Here is a 15,408-nt window from a genome sequence, read left to right on the forward strand (position 1 = left end):
AGTCCCCTATCTGATTTAGGATAGGTAAAGATCCTTTCCAAAAATATGGAACGCTTCACGAATTTGCGTGTCATCCTTGCGCAGGGGCCATGCTAATCTTCTCTGTATGGTTCCAATTTTAGTATATGTGCTGCCGAAGTGAGCACCCTGTCTGCCCTGTTAAACAGCATAGGATGCCCTCCCCCTCTCCAAGGACACTGCCTCCCACCACTCTTGATTCAGCATTACCTCTTATCATCTTCATACTTTCTTCTAGATCATTCCACCAATGTAAAAACATGCAAAACTGCACATGACTAAAAGGGACTCATACTGGGCTTCCTACAGTCTTGTATTCACCTCTTCATACATCTTCCTACAATCAAGAACAAAAAATTACCTTGATGAGGTTGGCCTATGGGCATGCCCAGGAGGGAGTTTCTTAATTGAGTAAATTGAGGTAGGAAGACCTACCCTGAGGATGGCACTACTTCATCAGCTGGACCCTAGAATAACTGAAACAGAGACACAGAGAGACAAAGACAGAGACAAGAGACAAAAGAATGTACTTGGCAATGTACCCATCCATCCTTTGCTCTCTACTCCCACGTATAGAGATGACTGGCTACTTCAAGTCCCTGCCTCCTTGGACTCCTTTCAATGGAAGATTTTAACTGGAATCCTGAGGTCAATGAATCTTTTCTCCCTTAAGTTGTAAGGATATTATATCTCAGTTCAACAGAAACTGAAATTAGGACTATCCCAATAAAGCTTTGAGGGAGATTTTTTTTTTCATCCCCCTTCCTCCATGTTTCAATTCTACTCATTCAACCTATGCCAGTCTGAGTCACATTTTTGCTGCCTCATTGAAAACCATGTTGTAAAGGTGATCAGAGATCTCTGTGTTATCAGATACTTGTCTGTTCTAAGAATTTTCCTGGGGAGGCAGTGAAAAAAATATCTACTGACCCTATATAGGAAGTACAGATACCACCTAAGTCCAGCTTGGTAAACCAATAAGATTTATTGGGAACTACTTAAAGGATCAGAAATGACTCAATGGCAGGTGTGGTACCAGACCCCACCACAGCAGGATGCCAGTTCACAAAACCTTGGTACCTGGAGTACACTTTACATCCTACAGGCAACTAGCTCAACAGGTTGGAAAATAGCCTTTCCAAGTTCCTCAGTTGGTCTAAATCTCTTGCAGGAAACCCTGCTGGTTTCTGATTCTTCCAGGCAGCTGGTCTCATCTCAGAGTCTTCTTTGTAGGGTAGCTTGTCTGAGAGTCTGCTTAGTAGCTCAGCTTCACGTTTCTGAGATGGAATCTCAACTTTTATTGTGCACTCTGGCAGGGAGAAACCTAGAGAATCTGGTCAGTTTCAGGCATTTCCTGAACCTAATTTGAGTTGTTTACTTTCTCACTTAAGAAGCTACCCTGCAGGATAGAATGTTAAAATCTCTAGGAAACTGTTTTCCAACCTCTCAACAGAATTCATTACACTGAATCACACCTGACATTTTGGAGAACTTCCAGCATGAAGCCATATTCTCTTGTGGTTTGATGTTAGGCCTTGGCCCTTTATTATTTATCTTCTTTATTCTATTTAGTTCCCAATCACCTTGCCAGTTGACTATAAATGCTATTTTATATTACAGTCTCCTTGTTTTATAACTTTGTCCTTAACCCCTTTAGTGAATTATACCAAGGACGTGTCAGTGACTTCCCCACTGAAATCCTTACTAAACACCTCACATGGACCGTATTAAAATTGAACCTTGAGTTTTCCCACTCATCTTCCTATTAGCCTTTATTCCATGTTCATATTTAATTTACATTCTCAAATTCAGAGTTCAAGCTAGTAGTCTAGAAATCATACTTAATGTTATATTATCTTTGTCTCCTTGAATCTAAATACTCACCAGCCAATTAGGATCTAACTTCTCTGCATTTATGTGGCTACCACAAGATCCTACCCAAACTGAAATTCCTATTTTCACCATCTATTGCCCTTACTTGTTTCCTTATGAAGATTTCATACAGATGCAAGCTGGATCATTTTATCAGCATTGACAATATTTTTATGACCTCCCATGGGACATCAAACTCCCACAGGGGTCTAATATGTAGAGTGACAGTTACTGGCTGTTTCCCTCATTTTTATTCATACTACTATTGTCCTGTCTTGAAGTTTTTGGGATCCTTTTGGACGTTTGAACATTCCAAGCTCATCCTCTCTTAGTGCTCACATGCACTTTTCTCTTCCCAGAAGGGCAAATTTCCTCCCAATTCCATTCTTCAGAGGAAGAAACGTGCTCATCTCTTGGGTCACAATGCAGAGGACCCTTGACCAACTACCCATCTCTTATGACTGTGCCCCTCACCCCCAGGATTCTGCCACATTTTCCTCTATATTGACTTCATCACAATAATCCAGACCTGGCAGTTGCCTAGTGAATTCATTTCTTACTTAGGGTGATAAGGACCTTTTTCATGTCACTTCCAAGTTAAAACAGTTAGTTGCACACAGTATGTGCTTGGGCAATATTGGTTGAACATTAAGGGAAAAAGAACTTTTATGTCTCAGCAGCTGCCACAGTGCAAGGTCAATGTGTGTTAGAAGCTTGTTTTGTGTTGTGAGAACTTCCTACCAGAGTGCTTGTCATAAAATACAGGGCAGGGCCAAAGTGCAAATATTGTACAGTGATGGCTGTTATGTATCACCTCGTTCAATAATGTTTTAAAATATGAACTATTAAAAGATAAGCCTGGGAATGGCTTAAATTAAGTGAAACTTTGATTAGAAATATGTCTCGGTGAGTAGTCATTTCTGGTAGGGTGGCATGATACTTCATCACAGGCAAACCCCATCACTTCACTTTTCTCATAGGAAGCAAAATAGCCTGTCCTCTTTTACTTGATTAAAAACTGAGTCAAGCAAAACACTAAAGGACTTTTTAATCATCACAGAAAGATTTAATTATGTTCCATCTCCTTTTAGAGTGAATACCTTTTAGCTTGATTCCGGAAAAAACCTCAGGTCTGTTTTAATGAAAGTTAAGATAATTTTACAGCCACTGTGATATCTGTAAACTACCACACTGCTATATTTTTTAAGCTATCTTTTGGTTTTAAATACAGACATTTAGAATGTTTAAACTAATTATGGTGCTTTATGAATCTGAATCCAGGGCTTTACCAATTGCTAAGTTAGCACTCTATTAACCTAGATAGTCCAGCCCTAATAATCCTGCTTTTAAATCATTGATGAAGTTCAGTGGGAATGCAGTATTTCTAAGTGCTTACATGCAGACATATTCGAGCAGGTCGAGCAGGGTTCTGCAGCATGGGTCTTTCTTCCTATCTAGATTACCTCCATTTTCCTACTTTTCTTATGTCCACTCTGCTTGCCCTGATAATGTCACTGAAAGCAGAACAGGGAGGTAAATGAGAGGTCAATGGTCACAAGCGACTCTCAACATGTGCACTGTCTAGGTTAGGGACCAGTAACAATAACTTTTAACATTTATGACAGGGTATTGCTGTCAAGTGTGACCAACCAACCACTGATTATCCCAGCCTGGGGTTCTTTCCCATCTTTGTGGGACAAGAAGATAGACCTTGTTTAGAACATGTGCAGCTTGCTTGCCTAGACAACTATTAAAACCTTCCTAACAAGAAGAATGTATGGATCCCACCTATAGTCTTCCACCCTCACCCCGGTGAGAGACTCACATAGGCTACATTCGACTTCTGAATCCATATGAATCAATAGCACTGCGGATCTCTGTGTTCAGCGGAATGCTCTAGGTGATAATGATGCAATAGAAACTTCCAGTAGGAAAAAAAAATGCTGAAAAGAATCTACTAATAAACTCTCTCAGGAAGTATTAAGTTATACAAAGTAGAATTTAGCTCAAAGAGGACTGCTTCCAGTATGTCTAGAAAAGAAAGTAGTGTATGTAAGGATCGGAATGGCCCAGAATCCCCAAGACCAAGTTCTTATCAGCACAAAGGAGATTTCTTTGCTCCAGAGGGACAGAGGGTAGAGAACAAGTGAAGAAAAATGTAGATGGAAGTTGAGGGAGAAGGGAAAGGCAGTAAGGGAAAGGGAAGAGGGGCATTTATACTGAAGTGGGACAAAGGACTGCCTCTGGATAGAGAGGAGACAGACACAGAACATAGAAAAATGGTGGTTTATAATGTCAAAAGAGGAAACCCCATGTTAGGATGAGGTGTTTAAATGTAAACGGACATGTTAATCAGGTGAGCCAAAGGGGGCATCTGATTGCTGGACTTCAATACTTTGAAGCTGGACTTTAGTACTCAGCCTCCAGGAGGAAGAACTGGCCAAATAAGGGAATGAGCATTGCTTTAGGACTGTCATCTAAGGTGTTTTAGCATGGATAAGGCAATCGGAGAGAAGGGCATGTGTTGCCCAAGCCGTGTTCACCTCAATCAAGCTGGCCAGAATCCCTTCAGTGTACTGACCACACTTGTGAGAAATTAAGAAAACTCGGTACCATAATTGAAGTTCACAGTTGCTGGGAATGTTTCTATTAGTGTTTATTCACCAAGACTGACCTCTGATTCGGCTCTATTCCATAACAAAAGAGACAACTCTGACTTAAACCAGTCAGTAGGTCCATCTCCATATAAAAGACCAGGCATCTAGGGAGATCCAAGGGCCAGTGTGAGTTATCACCATTAAGTCCAGGTCTGTCATTAAGTCGCTTGCACTGTTGTCAGGGGAAGCATAATTCTGTAGGAAGGCAAGATGGCACTGGGTGACAACTATTTGAAAAGCACAACCCAGGTGTAATTGAATAATTCTGAGCCAGGCAGTGGTGGCACAGTGTGCAATCCTTTAGTCTCTCGGCACTTGGGAGGCAGGTGCATCCTTACAAGTTCCTACAGAGTGGTCTACAGAGTGAGCCCTAAGACAGCCAGGGCTACAAAGAGAAATGAAGCCTGCCTCAAAACCATCAAATGCCCCTCCCCAAACAAACAAAAACATAAAAACAAACAACAAAGCAACATAAATAAAACCTGACAATATCTTTGCTGTGTAAATTATCTGCTTAAGTAGCCAGATTTCCAGTCTCCTGTCTCTGTTGAAATTGTTGAAAGTGTAATTTGGGGTTCAAACCTACAATGTACTTAAAAATTGCAGCCTATGATACGTGCATAAATCTAAGGTGTATATAAGTTAGTAAAATCTGCTATTTGGGGCCTGCTCCTCTTTGGACCTTAGCCAGAGCCAGACACATGCTATTAAAGAGATTTTTCCTTTATTAATCTCTAAGTAAGCAGGGTGATTTCTCACACAGAAGGCATATTAATTCTAGAACAATATTTATTTGTCTTCATCCAACCCAATTATAGTTCCTGTTGATCCTGGTAACTTGCAGGGCACTAGATGACTTTGAGGTTTCCTGACAAAATCAATACAAATTTCAAGAATATATAGCTTTATCAAAATTTAACATGGCATTTAGAAAAAAATGCCTTGCAAGTTCCCAGTTAAGAGCATCTATCATAGAATGCTGTCAGTGACAGGGCAGTGTGTTTGTCTAGTCCGCCCACCTTCTGAACAGAAGCCCCCATCCCTATCCTGTCTCCAGGACTGTCCTTTCTGTCTTTCCCATCCTCTACCCTCAGAGGAAATGGGAGAGGACGATGTGTGCCTTGCTGTGACTTCAGTGGTGAAGGAACAACTGTGCACATATGTGGGAATATTACTTTGTTTAAAAAGTATATAACATTTCTAGCCGGGCGTGGTGGCGCACGCCTTTAACCCCAGCACTCGGGAGGCAGAGGCAGGTGGATTTCTGAGTTCGAGGCCAGCCTGGTCTACAAAGTGAGTTCCAGGACAGCTAGGGCTATACAGAGAAACCCTGTCTCGAAAAACCAAATATATATATATAACATTTCTAAAACCCCAAGCCCATTCATTGCCTGTCAGTTTTCTTACAACAGAGTTATCTTACTGATGGATATCTCTTTTTGGCTCTCAGAGACTGTGTCTTATGGATTTTATTCTTGTCTTCTAGCAACATGGCCCATGGTTTGATCTGTCCCTTGATCCCTAAATAGCAGGTTGTTCTGTTGTGGTTTACTTTACTTCTGCTCTGGGTATGAAGAAGAGAGTTGGAATGTTACCTGACTCCACATGGGAGAATAAGGCTGTTCTTCTTCTTTTTCCTTCTCTTCACACTCTTCCTCATCCATCCTCTCCTTCTCCCCACCCCTCTCCTCTTTCCTTCCTTGTTCTATTATAAACCCCTTTCTCCTCCTTTTCACTCCTTTCTCCTTCATTTCCTCCACCTTTTATATCCTCCTGTTGCCCTTCTTCATCTCCTCTTTCTCCATCTTCCTTTTCTTTTTCCTTCTCCCCTTACTTCAGTCTTCTTAGCAATGGAAAGCCATGCCAGGAGATAGTAGGTCTAGCCCTACAAGATTTTTTTGGTCCCTGTGGTATTCTTCCTGGGTCCTTTGTCTAGCTGGAGAGTGAGCCAGCATCTCTGAGCAAGACTACTTAGAAAGGTGCGAAGAACATTTGTCGCTGAGGAGACTCAGTCTGGATAGAGACCCTTTGCTGCTAGATAAAGACATTAGAAAAGGGACTTTGGGTCCTTATAGAAAAGACCACAGGACAGATGTTCTCATGGAAGTTGTGTTTCATCAAAGAAAAGCTGAGCTTACACAATGCAGAAAAGGCATCCTCCATTCCTCATCTGCCTTTACTTCTTTTTTGTTAATTAATTATTTTATTCATTTTACAACCTGATTACAGCCCCCCTCTTCTTCTTCCACTCCCACCCTCATGCCTCTTGCACCATTTCTCTTCATAAAAGGATGTCTCCCCATGGGTCCAGCCCTGGCACCTCAAAAGCACACACACCACACAGCATAGCACACAAAGAAACTCTTCCTGTGGGCAGGGCATCTGGAGCCAGCATCTAAGTCCAAATGGAGTGTCTGGGTTTGTATAGGTGAGGGACAGAGGATAGAACCCCATTCTTCCTCCAAATTGCCCGGTTAGAGCTACCCCCTTGACTCTAGCTGCATATGTATCAAAAGATGGCCTCTCTTTCCAGGCCATTACTGGAAAGAGAGGCCCATTGGACACGCAAACTTTATATGCCCCAGTACAGGGGAACGCCAGGGCTAAAAAGTGGGAATGGGTGGGTAGGGAAGTGGGGGGGGCTATGGGGGACTTTTGGGATAGCATTGGAAATGTAATTGAGGAAAATATTAATATATATATATATATATATATATATATATATAAACTATGTGAAATAAGATGAGAAAACTAATTTGTTCCTGCTAAAGAAACACTCAGGCAGGAGGCATGACAGTCCTTCTGAACCAGTGGTTTTCAACTTTCTTAATGATGCAAACCTTTAATACAGTTCCTTCTATTTTGGTGACCCCTAAACCGTACAATTATTTTGTTGCTGCTCCATAACTCTACTTTTACTACTGTCACAAAAGAGGTTGCAATTCAGTTTTGAGAACTACTGTTCTAAACAATCCCTTAGATGTTTTCTTTTTTTAATTGGATGAAATAAAGAACCTGGAAGACCACCATTTTAAATGTTTAAGTGAGAGAACATTTACCTATTTAGTGTTTCTGGCCCCGACTGTATGCCTACCAGGAAACTGAATAATTTATATACTTCCCAAAAACCCAGTTCCCATGGTGTTTAGAGTCTACAAAGGAACTTAACCCAGTTTTAAGGACAGCTTCTCCCTGGTGTTAACTCTTGCCAATGTGGTCTCAATGTATTTCTATCCATGATACAAACATGTATTTAACTTTTGCAGCATGTCCTTGTGATGTTAGGCACATACGTAAATAAGAAGTGTGTGATGGGAGCTCAATGGCTTCTAGCAGATTCTATCACCAGACTCCATGACTTCATGCACAGCATAAATCCCTGGTGCCCCAGTCTCAGATTCACTGAAGCATGTCACAATGAAAAAAGCATTTACTAGCATTCCCTGAGTATGTAGATGAGACCATCAAAAGCTAGTAACTAAAATCATAGACTGTTAGAAGCACCATCTGGCCCTGAACCTGGGTCTTCCCTTCAGTAGTGCTGTGGTCTTTATAACTCAGTGTCCTTAGGTCTTTATTGAGAAAAAAAAATGGGCAAAACAAGGTTGAAATTATGTAATAAGTTTATAAATCCAAATCGTGTAAAATGTCCATTGTGTCATTAAAGTGAACAAAGTCTTAGCCACTGCCGTTCTTGACTCTCTCTGCAATGTTACTCATATTTTACTAATTAGAAAATCTACTCCCTTGCTCAGCACAGGACCTAAAGATTATAGAACAGGATTTCAACATAGACATCCTGGCTCTGTAGCAGACACTAGTAACTACTGCCATATATACTCTACTGATGGATTAATGCAAGGTTACGCATAAATCATCAGCCTTCCAAAATCCAAAGCAATGTAAAGGTATTTAATGTAATTTAAAACTATCGTTCTCAAGAAATATATGAAATTGTATTAACCATTTTGCAATATGTTATTATTGAAGGGAACATTATATTTTCTTTCCTATGAAAGAAATCTTTGTGCTATGCTAATAATTATAGTAATATGCGTTTTAACGGCATTATAGAAATTGGATGTCTCTTTCAGGAGCCTACATTTACACACAAATTTGTGTAATTCCCACTGCCACTTTCTGAGATGACAAGGTTAATATTATAATCAACATTTGAGAAGTGGGAAAGTTGAGACTCAATAAAGTTAAGAAAATTGGGGATTGGGAATGTATTCGGTCAGTGCAGTGCTTGCCACACAACCATGAGGACCAAATTTCCATCCCCAGAAGTCACACAATGTCCTGGGAATAGCTGCTTGTGCTTCTAATCTCAGCATTCAGGATGTGGAGATAAGAAAATCCAAGGTACTCATGGCTGAGCCAGTCTAGTAAATTGATGAGCCCCAGATGCTAGCAAAAGGTGTTATATCAAAAAGGGAAAGGTAAAAACGGGGGAGTGGCCACTAAAGGACCCATTCAAGGTTTTCTGGCTTGTACAAGTACCCCTCCAATCTTGCGCCTACTGACACATGTGCATGCATATCTATGTACACATGCAATAGCACAGGGTGCACTCCCCACACATGGGCAGGCACATACATGTTCAGAAAGTGTTCAAATATTCAATGAGAGTAATTAAGCATGTTGTCACACATGTCTAAAGTCTAATTGTTCTCTGGTGCTTCACTGTTCCAGGCTGCCTTTTCTAGTGATATTATTTTTTTCAGCCTGTTGGAAAAACTAATTTTTATAATGTAGCTTGTTATAATAAATGCATTTTTATGGTTATTAATATGTGCACAAAGTAAGGAGGCCGCCTGAACCCATGTTCTCTTTTTCTCTCTAAAGGTCCTGATCGCCAGCATCATGTGCAGTTACAACAAGAATGACTGGATGGAACTCTCCAAAATGGCTGAGGTACAAATTTCTTTAGTTGGTATTTATTGTGTTTCACCTCTCTCATTTTTATTAGTTTTTAAGTAAAAAGCTGCCACAAAAAAATAATACAGGAGAAGTAAAATTGAATTGAAAATGTAAGTTAAAGCATTTCTATTATAATTTGTTTACCATGTGTTTTCATTTAAATGATGGAAATGTAAATTTAAAAGGAATTCATTCTATGAAAGCAGTTCCCTGGATTTCACATGGTACCTAAAATCCCTTTATTCTCTGAATCCACAGACTCTACATTTGCATATTAAGCAAACTGTATATATGATGGATGCCATGATAAAATTTAATTCTACCTTTGAGAGTCTAACTTGATCTTGCCTTGCCTTTAGGCAAACTAGTTTGACAGTAAGAGAAGGGATTCAGAATATAAAAGTCTTGAATATTTAAAATATAAAAGGTTCATTTACTACTGTGCTAGTTTGAATACCAGCATGTGTAAAGTGCTAGGACGGGCTGTGGCTGAATGGCACACTAGTGAGCAGGCATGCTACATACATCAGTGATGTGCCACAATATAAACGGCCATTTGCACAAACACAAACAACTAACCACAAACCTCAGATTTGTATTCAAACATAAAAATACATGCTTAAAAAATACACTTAGGTCAATCATTCAGTCAGGCAACTTAGGTGAGGACAGCCCTGGCTAGGGATCTTGAGCCCTCAACCATGCTGAAGACTGAACACTGAACCTAGTAAGGCTTTTGACTTGACCTGATATTACAAAATACCATGATGTTCTCTATGGCATGCAAAGATGGTTGATTGTACATTTGACTTGGATACTTTTAAAACTGTGAAGGGAGAAATTACTTCTGGGACTTCGGGTGGTGAAATTAAACATGATCTGTAATTGGCTTCGTGATCTTCTGTGCCGGGTCTGCTTTATACATGTATTTACCTAATTGACCATGAAATCTTCCACAGAGCCTGCGCTTGGCATGAGCCTTGCCAATTTTAAACTGACTATGATAAATGGCTTTATCATGCTGCGTGCTTCTCTGCTTTTCTGTGGGAATAAAAATACTTTAAAAAAACATTTCCTTCAGTAATGGACATTAATTTTTAAGTGGGAGAGTTTACTTACAAAAGTCAAAGGGCTGTAATTATAAGTATATTAGCAATTGTAGATGGTTTTGCATTTTGTTTTGTTTTGTTTTTTGGGTTTTTTTGTTTTTTTTTTGTTTTGTTTTTGTTTTGGTTTTGGTTTTTTGAGACAGGGTTTCTCTGTGTAGCACTGGCTGTCCTGGCATTCACTCTGTAGACCAGGCTGGCCTAGAACTCAGAAATCCACCTCCCTCTGCCTCCCAAGTGCTGGGATTAAAGGTACGTGCCACCACTGCCCGGCTTGTATTATTCTTTAATATCACTCTTGTTTATTGTGGTTTCCTAAATTCTATATAACAAAGAGAGGAGAAAAGAGTCTACTTTCTATTAAGTCAGAACAGTCCTCATAGCTCCATGGAAGAGCAATCACACTGTCAATGAAAGCAACATGTTTCTTGTAAAGTTAGACCTAGGCTACCTTAGGGCATTAGGAGAAGGCTCCTAGGCCTTTGCATCCCTGTGGAGGTGGGGCAGCAGTTGCCAAAAGGATTTCATTCACACCTTACATTATACATACCCAATAACATTTCAAATATAACATTTGACTTATTCCTTGATAATTTTATACGTGTATGTACTGTATTTTGACCATATCACTATCCTCAACTCAACTCAGGATCCTCCCTGATCCCCTTCTTAGGTCACCCTCCCAATGTCACTTCCTCTTCTTCAGTTTCCTTTCTTAGTTCCTTTTTTCCTTCCTTTCTCTTTCTTTCTTTCTTTCTTTCTTTCTTTCTTTCTTTCTTTCTTTCTTTCTTTCTTTCTTCCTTCCTTCCTTCCTTCCTTCCTNTTTCTTTCTTCCTTCCTTCCTTCCTTCCTTCCTTCCTTCCTTCCTTCCTTCCTTCCTTTCTTTCTTTCTTTCTTTCTTTCTTTCTTTCTTTCTTCATTTCTCCTTTTCTTTTTCTTTCATTTCTTTTCTTTTTTGGGGGGGGGTAGTTTTGGGTCTGTGAGGTAGTTCTGTGAGTTAAGGTGATTGCCACCAATCCTGATGACCTGAGTTCAGCCCCAGTGATCCACATAGTGCAAGGAGAGAACTGACTTTCTCTTAGTTTATCATTTGACCATTGCACACACTATGTTATATTCTTGCATGCTCATACCCACATTAAAATATATATTCATACATGCTTATATCCACATATAAAATAACTCTATTAAAAGGAAAAAGAACTACTCACTCAATGCTTTTGTTTATATGGACCTATTGTTTAAACACACGCGCGCGCACACACACACACACACAGATATGTATATGTATACTCAATGGAAAAATTCACATTAAGATAAATTAAAAATGTTTCCATCCAAAGTTAGGATACTGTCCAACCTGGAAAATTCTTTGTGAGTTGTACGAAGAATCACACACCACACCACTATGCTGAAACTTTTGGAGCTAGCAAGGAGCTAGATGTTGCATGTGTGCATTTTCATGAAGTTTCTCCTTTCAGTAGGTTGGATTTATTTTGATTGTAATTGAAGAAATTTATCAACAGCCTTCTACTTACTGCCTCTGCTAACCCAAAAGACAAATATACCTCATCAAAAGAGCTGCAGTTGAAGAACATCAGTAGTAAAGAATGGGATATTCTGGAATGAACTTTGTACAAGGAGGAGGATAAGATAACCGTATCCGTAGGTGGGTTAGGGAATTCCAGGTCCCCTGTGTCAGGCACAGTTGTACACATACATGTCCATGAGGACCTTTGGAAACATAATTATCTGAGGACCCACCCTGGGTGTTGGTGATATCCAAGAGCAAATAAAAGGGGGAGAGGAGAAAGCCAACTGAGTACCAGCACAAATCCCACTCTCTCACTGGTCCATGGGAAACTAAACAAGCAGCCTCCTGCTACCATGGAGCTCAGACTGCCCCCCAAGCCTTCTCTACCAAGGTGGCTTCATCACCTAACCCACATGCCTTAAGAAAGATTTGTCTCCTTAAGTCACTTCTTTTCAGGTATTTGGTCACAGCATTGGGAAAAACTAACCAATATAAGGGTGACATTGGCTCTCCTTATTTCAAGGGACCTTAATATGCTATGTTTCTATTTACAGAGCACACAAATAGCTTTAAAAATGAGCCTAGACACAGACATATTTCTCCATGCTCCCAGAAAAGTTGGGTCACAACACTAGGTACATTTAAATAATGTATTAAGTTTAACTAAATGCAACCATCTCAAGGACATTGTGTGTCCAGACTGCTTAATTTATCATCCTCATTTGCTGTATGATCTGTTTTCTCTTGTAAATAAAACAAAAACAAAACCAGCCCTTTTTTAATTCTAACCTTAGTGAACTTACACTTGAAATGCCTTCCAATACCTTATTCTTGTCTATCTTGCTTCAGTTGGCATGTTTTTTAGACACCATGGAAAAGAAGCAGTTCCATGAGGGTGTTTATAGCATGGTGAAACTTTTGGTAAACTTGGTAATATGTGTTCATTTATCTTAGCTCATGGAGCCTCTTACTTTTCTGAGACATTGATTGGTTATCCCCATTTAGTACAAAAGAGTGTTTATTTATAAATTACAAGCCTGAACTATGTGTAAATTACCTGGGCAGTGAAACAGAAGTACACAGGAATCATCTGAGCGCCACAGATGTGCTCACAGCTTAAGTATGTAATCAGATACTTGGCAAATTGAGTTGTTACTGCAGGCTGCCAGTATTAGATCTTAAGAAGATCTTGAATTCATTTTTAACAGAACTGGAATCCATTTCTTTCTTAATGTCTATTAGTTTAGAAAATAGAGATTGAGTCATATTTAATGAGAAAAGATCTTATTGAAGGACATATCCCTGAGCAGGAAAAGTATGAAAAAGATGAGCCAAGGTAGGAGGAAAAAGAATGTAGGATGATGCACTAGAGAGCCTGCGGGGCTTCCCAGGGAAACGGAGCAGAGTGCTCAGGTGTAGGGAATCACCATCACGGAGAGTGCCATAGATCATCGTAACACAGAAGCATAAGAAGAGTAAGGGATGAACTGATCCTTCTTGCCACCAGTCTCTCTTGGTAAAATCCTACAACACCATTGTCTGTGTGCTCTACTACTCTGGGCAATCACATACCCCATGGCCTGCAGTGTGATTCTTCACCCAAACCCAGAATTGATACGGAAGGCCAGAGCTCCTTGATAAGACATGGAATGTGGTCCCTTGGGGTTCTTGCTTGTGTAAGCTGTGTAAGCAGTGGCTAGCCCTAGGTCTCATATAGAGGAAGACTGTGAGAGCTAACATAGTAAATATGCTGACAGCAGTATCGACTGGGACTGGGAGAGTGTGTAATCTGGAAGGTGAGTAAAGCCATCAAATGTGAGAAAGTATACAGGCTAGATGTGGGTAATGTACCCATATACTCTCCGCCAAATTTATCTATAATAAGTTCATTGACCCAGAATTTCAATAGCTTTTTAAAGTTCTGTGTGTGTGTGTGTATGGGTGTGTGTGTGTGTGTGTGTGTTTGTGGGTGCATACATTTAAGTGGTTTTGTATATGTATATGTATATGTATATGTATATGTATATGTATATGTATATGTATATGTATATGTATATGTATATGTATATGTATATGTATNTACATGTGAAGGCCATAGGTGGACACAGAGAGTCCTTCTCAGATGTTCTCCATCTTTTAAGACAGAGTCTCCTACCGAACCTGAAACCCATTAGTCTGTACTACAGATATGCTATTTGTGACTGAGCACACCACTCACACATATCCTTTCCACTGTGACATGTAATGAGTTTCTGAGTTAGCCAGTGTCCATTGTGCTTGCACACACACACACACACACACACACACACACACACACACTTCTCTGATGAGATCTGAGAGCTACATTAATCTACGGGTAGAGATATCCAGATTTATGGGGGCAGTTTTATACTACATCTATTTGACTGAATAATTCTAGTAGGATCATTGCTGAAGCTGTGACTTCTGGAACCATGGGTTTAGGGCTAGGTTTGCTGCAGCAGGCATGCATTTCCTCCTGTGGAACAGGCCTTAAATCTTAGGGGAAAACAGTTCCAACAGATTTCTAATCTGGAGTTTAGCTACTCCTTGGGCAATGAACATCCCTGTGCCTGCTTCTACCTTTTCCTTTCCTTTTTCACTGCTCTTATTTGGTGAGGTAGATGCCTTCTGGACTAAGCAACTAAAATCCTCGTTACTAATAAGAGCCAGAATGTTAGTTCAATTTAGTTTATTTAGCATTTCATACTAATTCAGCAACTAAGGCTTTTTTGAGTGGTTGTGGCTACTTGGAAATAGAAGTTAGCCACCCCTGAAGTCCCTGTGAGCCCTGTAACAGGCATATTCAGAAGCAAAATAAATGTCTCCCAGGTCCGGGGTGTCACCCAGAGCAGTCTTGTCCCAATTTTTAAGGCCTGGATACTCATCCCAAAACCCATCACAGATCATTTTGCTGATCAGTACGTGCCGGTGTGTACTATTTGAGAGATTTAAATAACTATCCCTAGCCGGGCGTGGTGGCGCACGCCTTTAATCCCAGCACTTGGGAGGCAAAGGCAGGGGATTTTCTGAGTTCGAAGCCAGTCTGGTCTACAGAGTTCCAGGACAGCCAGGACTGTACAGAGAAACCCTGTCTCAACAAAACAAAACAAAACAAAACAAACAAACAAAAACAAAACAAAAAAAACAAAAACAAAACCAAAAAACAACAACAACAAAAAACCAAACCAAACCAAACAAACAAAAACAAAAACAAAAATAAACCCTATCCCTAGTTTAGACTCTAATCCATAAGTGGTGAAGAATTTGTTTTGGACAA

General features: G+C 40.0%; 1 protein-coding gene and 1 non-coding gene across 2 annotated transcripts in view; one reads left to right on the forward strand and one right to left on the reverse strand.

Annotated features, from left to right (window-relative positions):
* Positions 1–15,408, forward strand: part of Dpyd (dihydropyrimidine dehydrogenase) — an 849,196-nt gene that overhangs the window by 547,338 nt on the left and 286,450 nt on the right. The window contains exon 15 of the mRNA XM_021158977.2: positions 9,396–9,464. Within this exon, the coding sequence (XP_021014636.1) occupies positions 9,396–9,464 (69 nt within the window). The remainder of the gene's footprint in view (positions 1–9,395; positions 9,465–15,408) is intronic.
* On the reverse strand, positions 40–146 carry LOC115030827. Its single transcript, XR_003836387.1, has one exon. It is a non-coding gene; the product is annotated as a U6 spliceosomal RNA (small nuclear RNA).

Source organism: Mus caroli, chromosome 3 (genome assembly GCF_900094665.2).
Source record: "Mus caroli chromosome 3, CAROLI_EIJ_v1.1, whole genome shotgun sequence".
Classification (NCBI taxonomy): domain Eukaryota; kingdom Metazoa; phylum Chordata; class Mammalia; order Rodentia; family Muridae; genus Mus; species Mus caroli.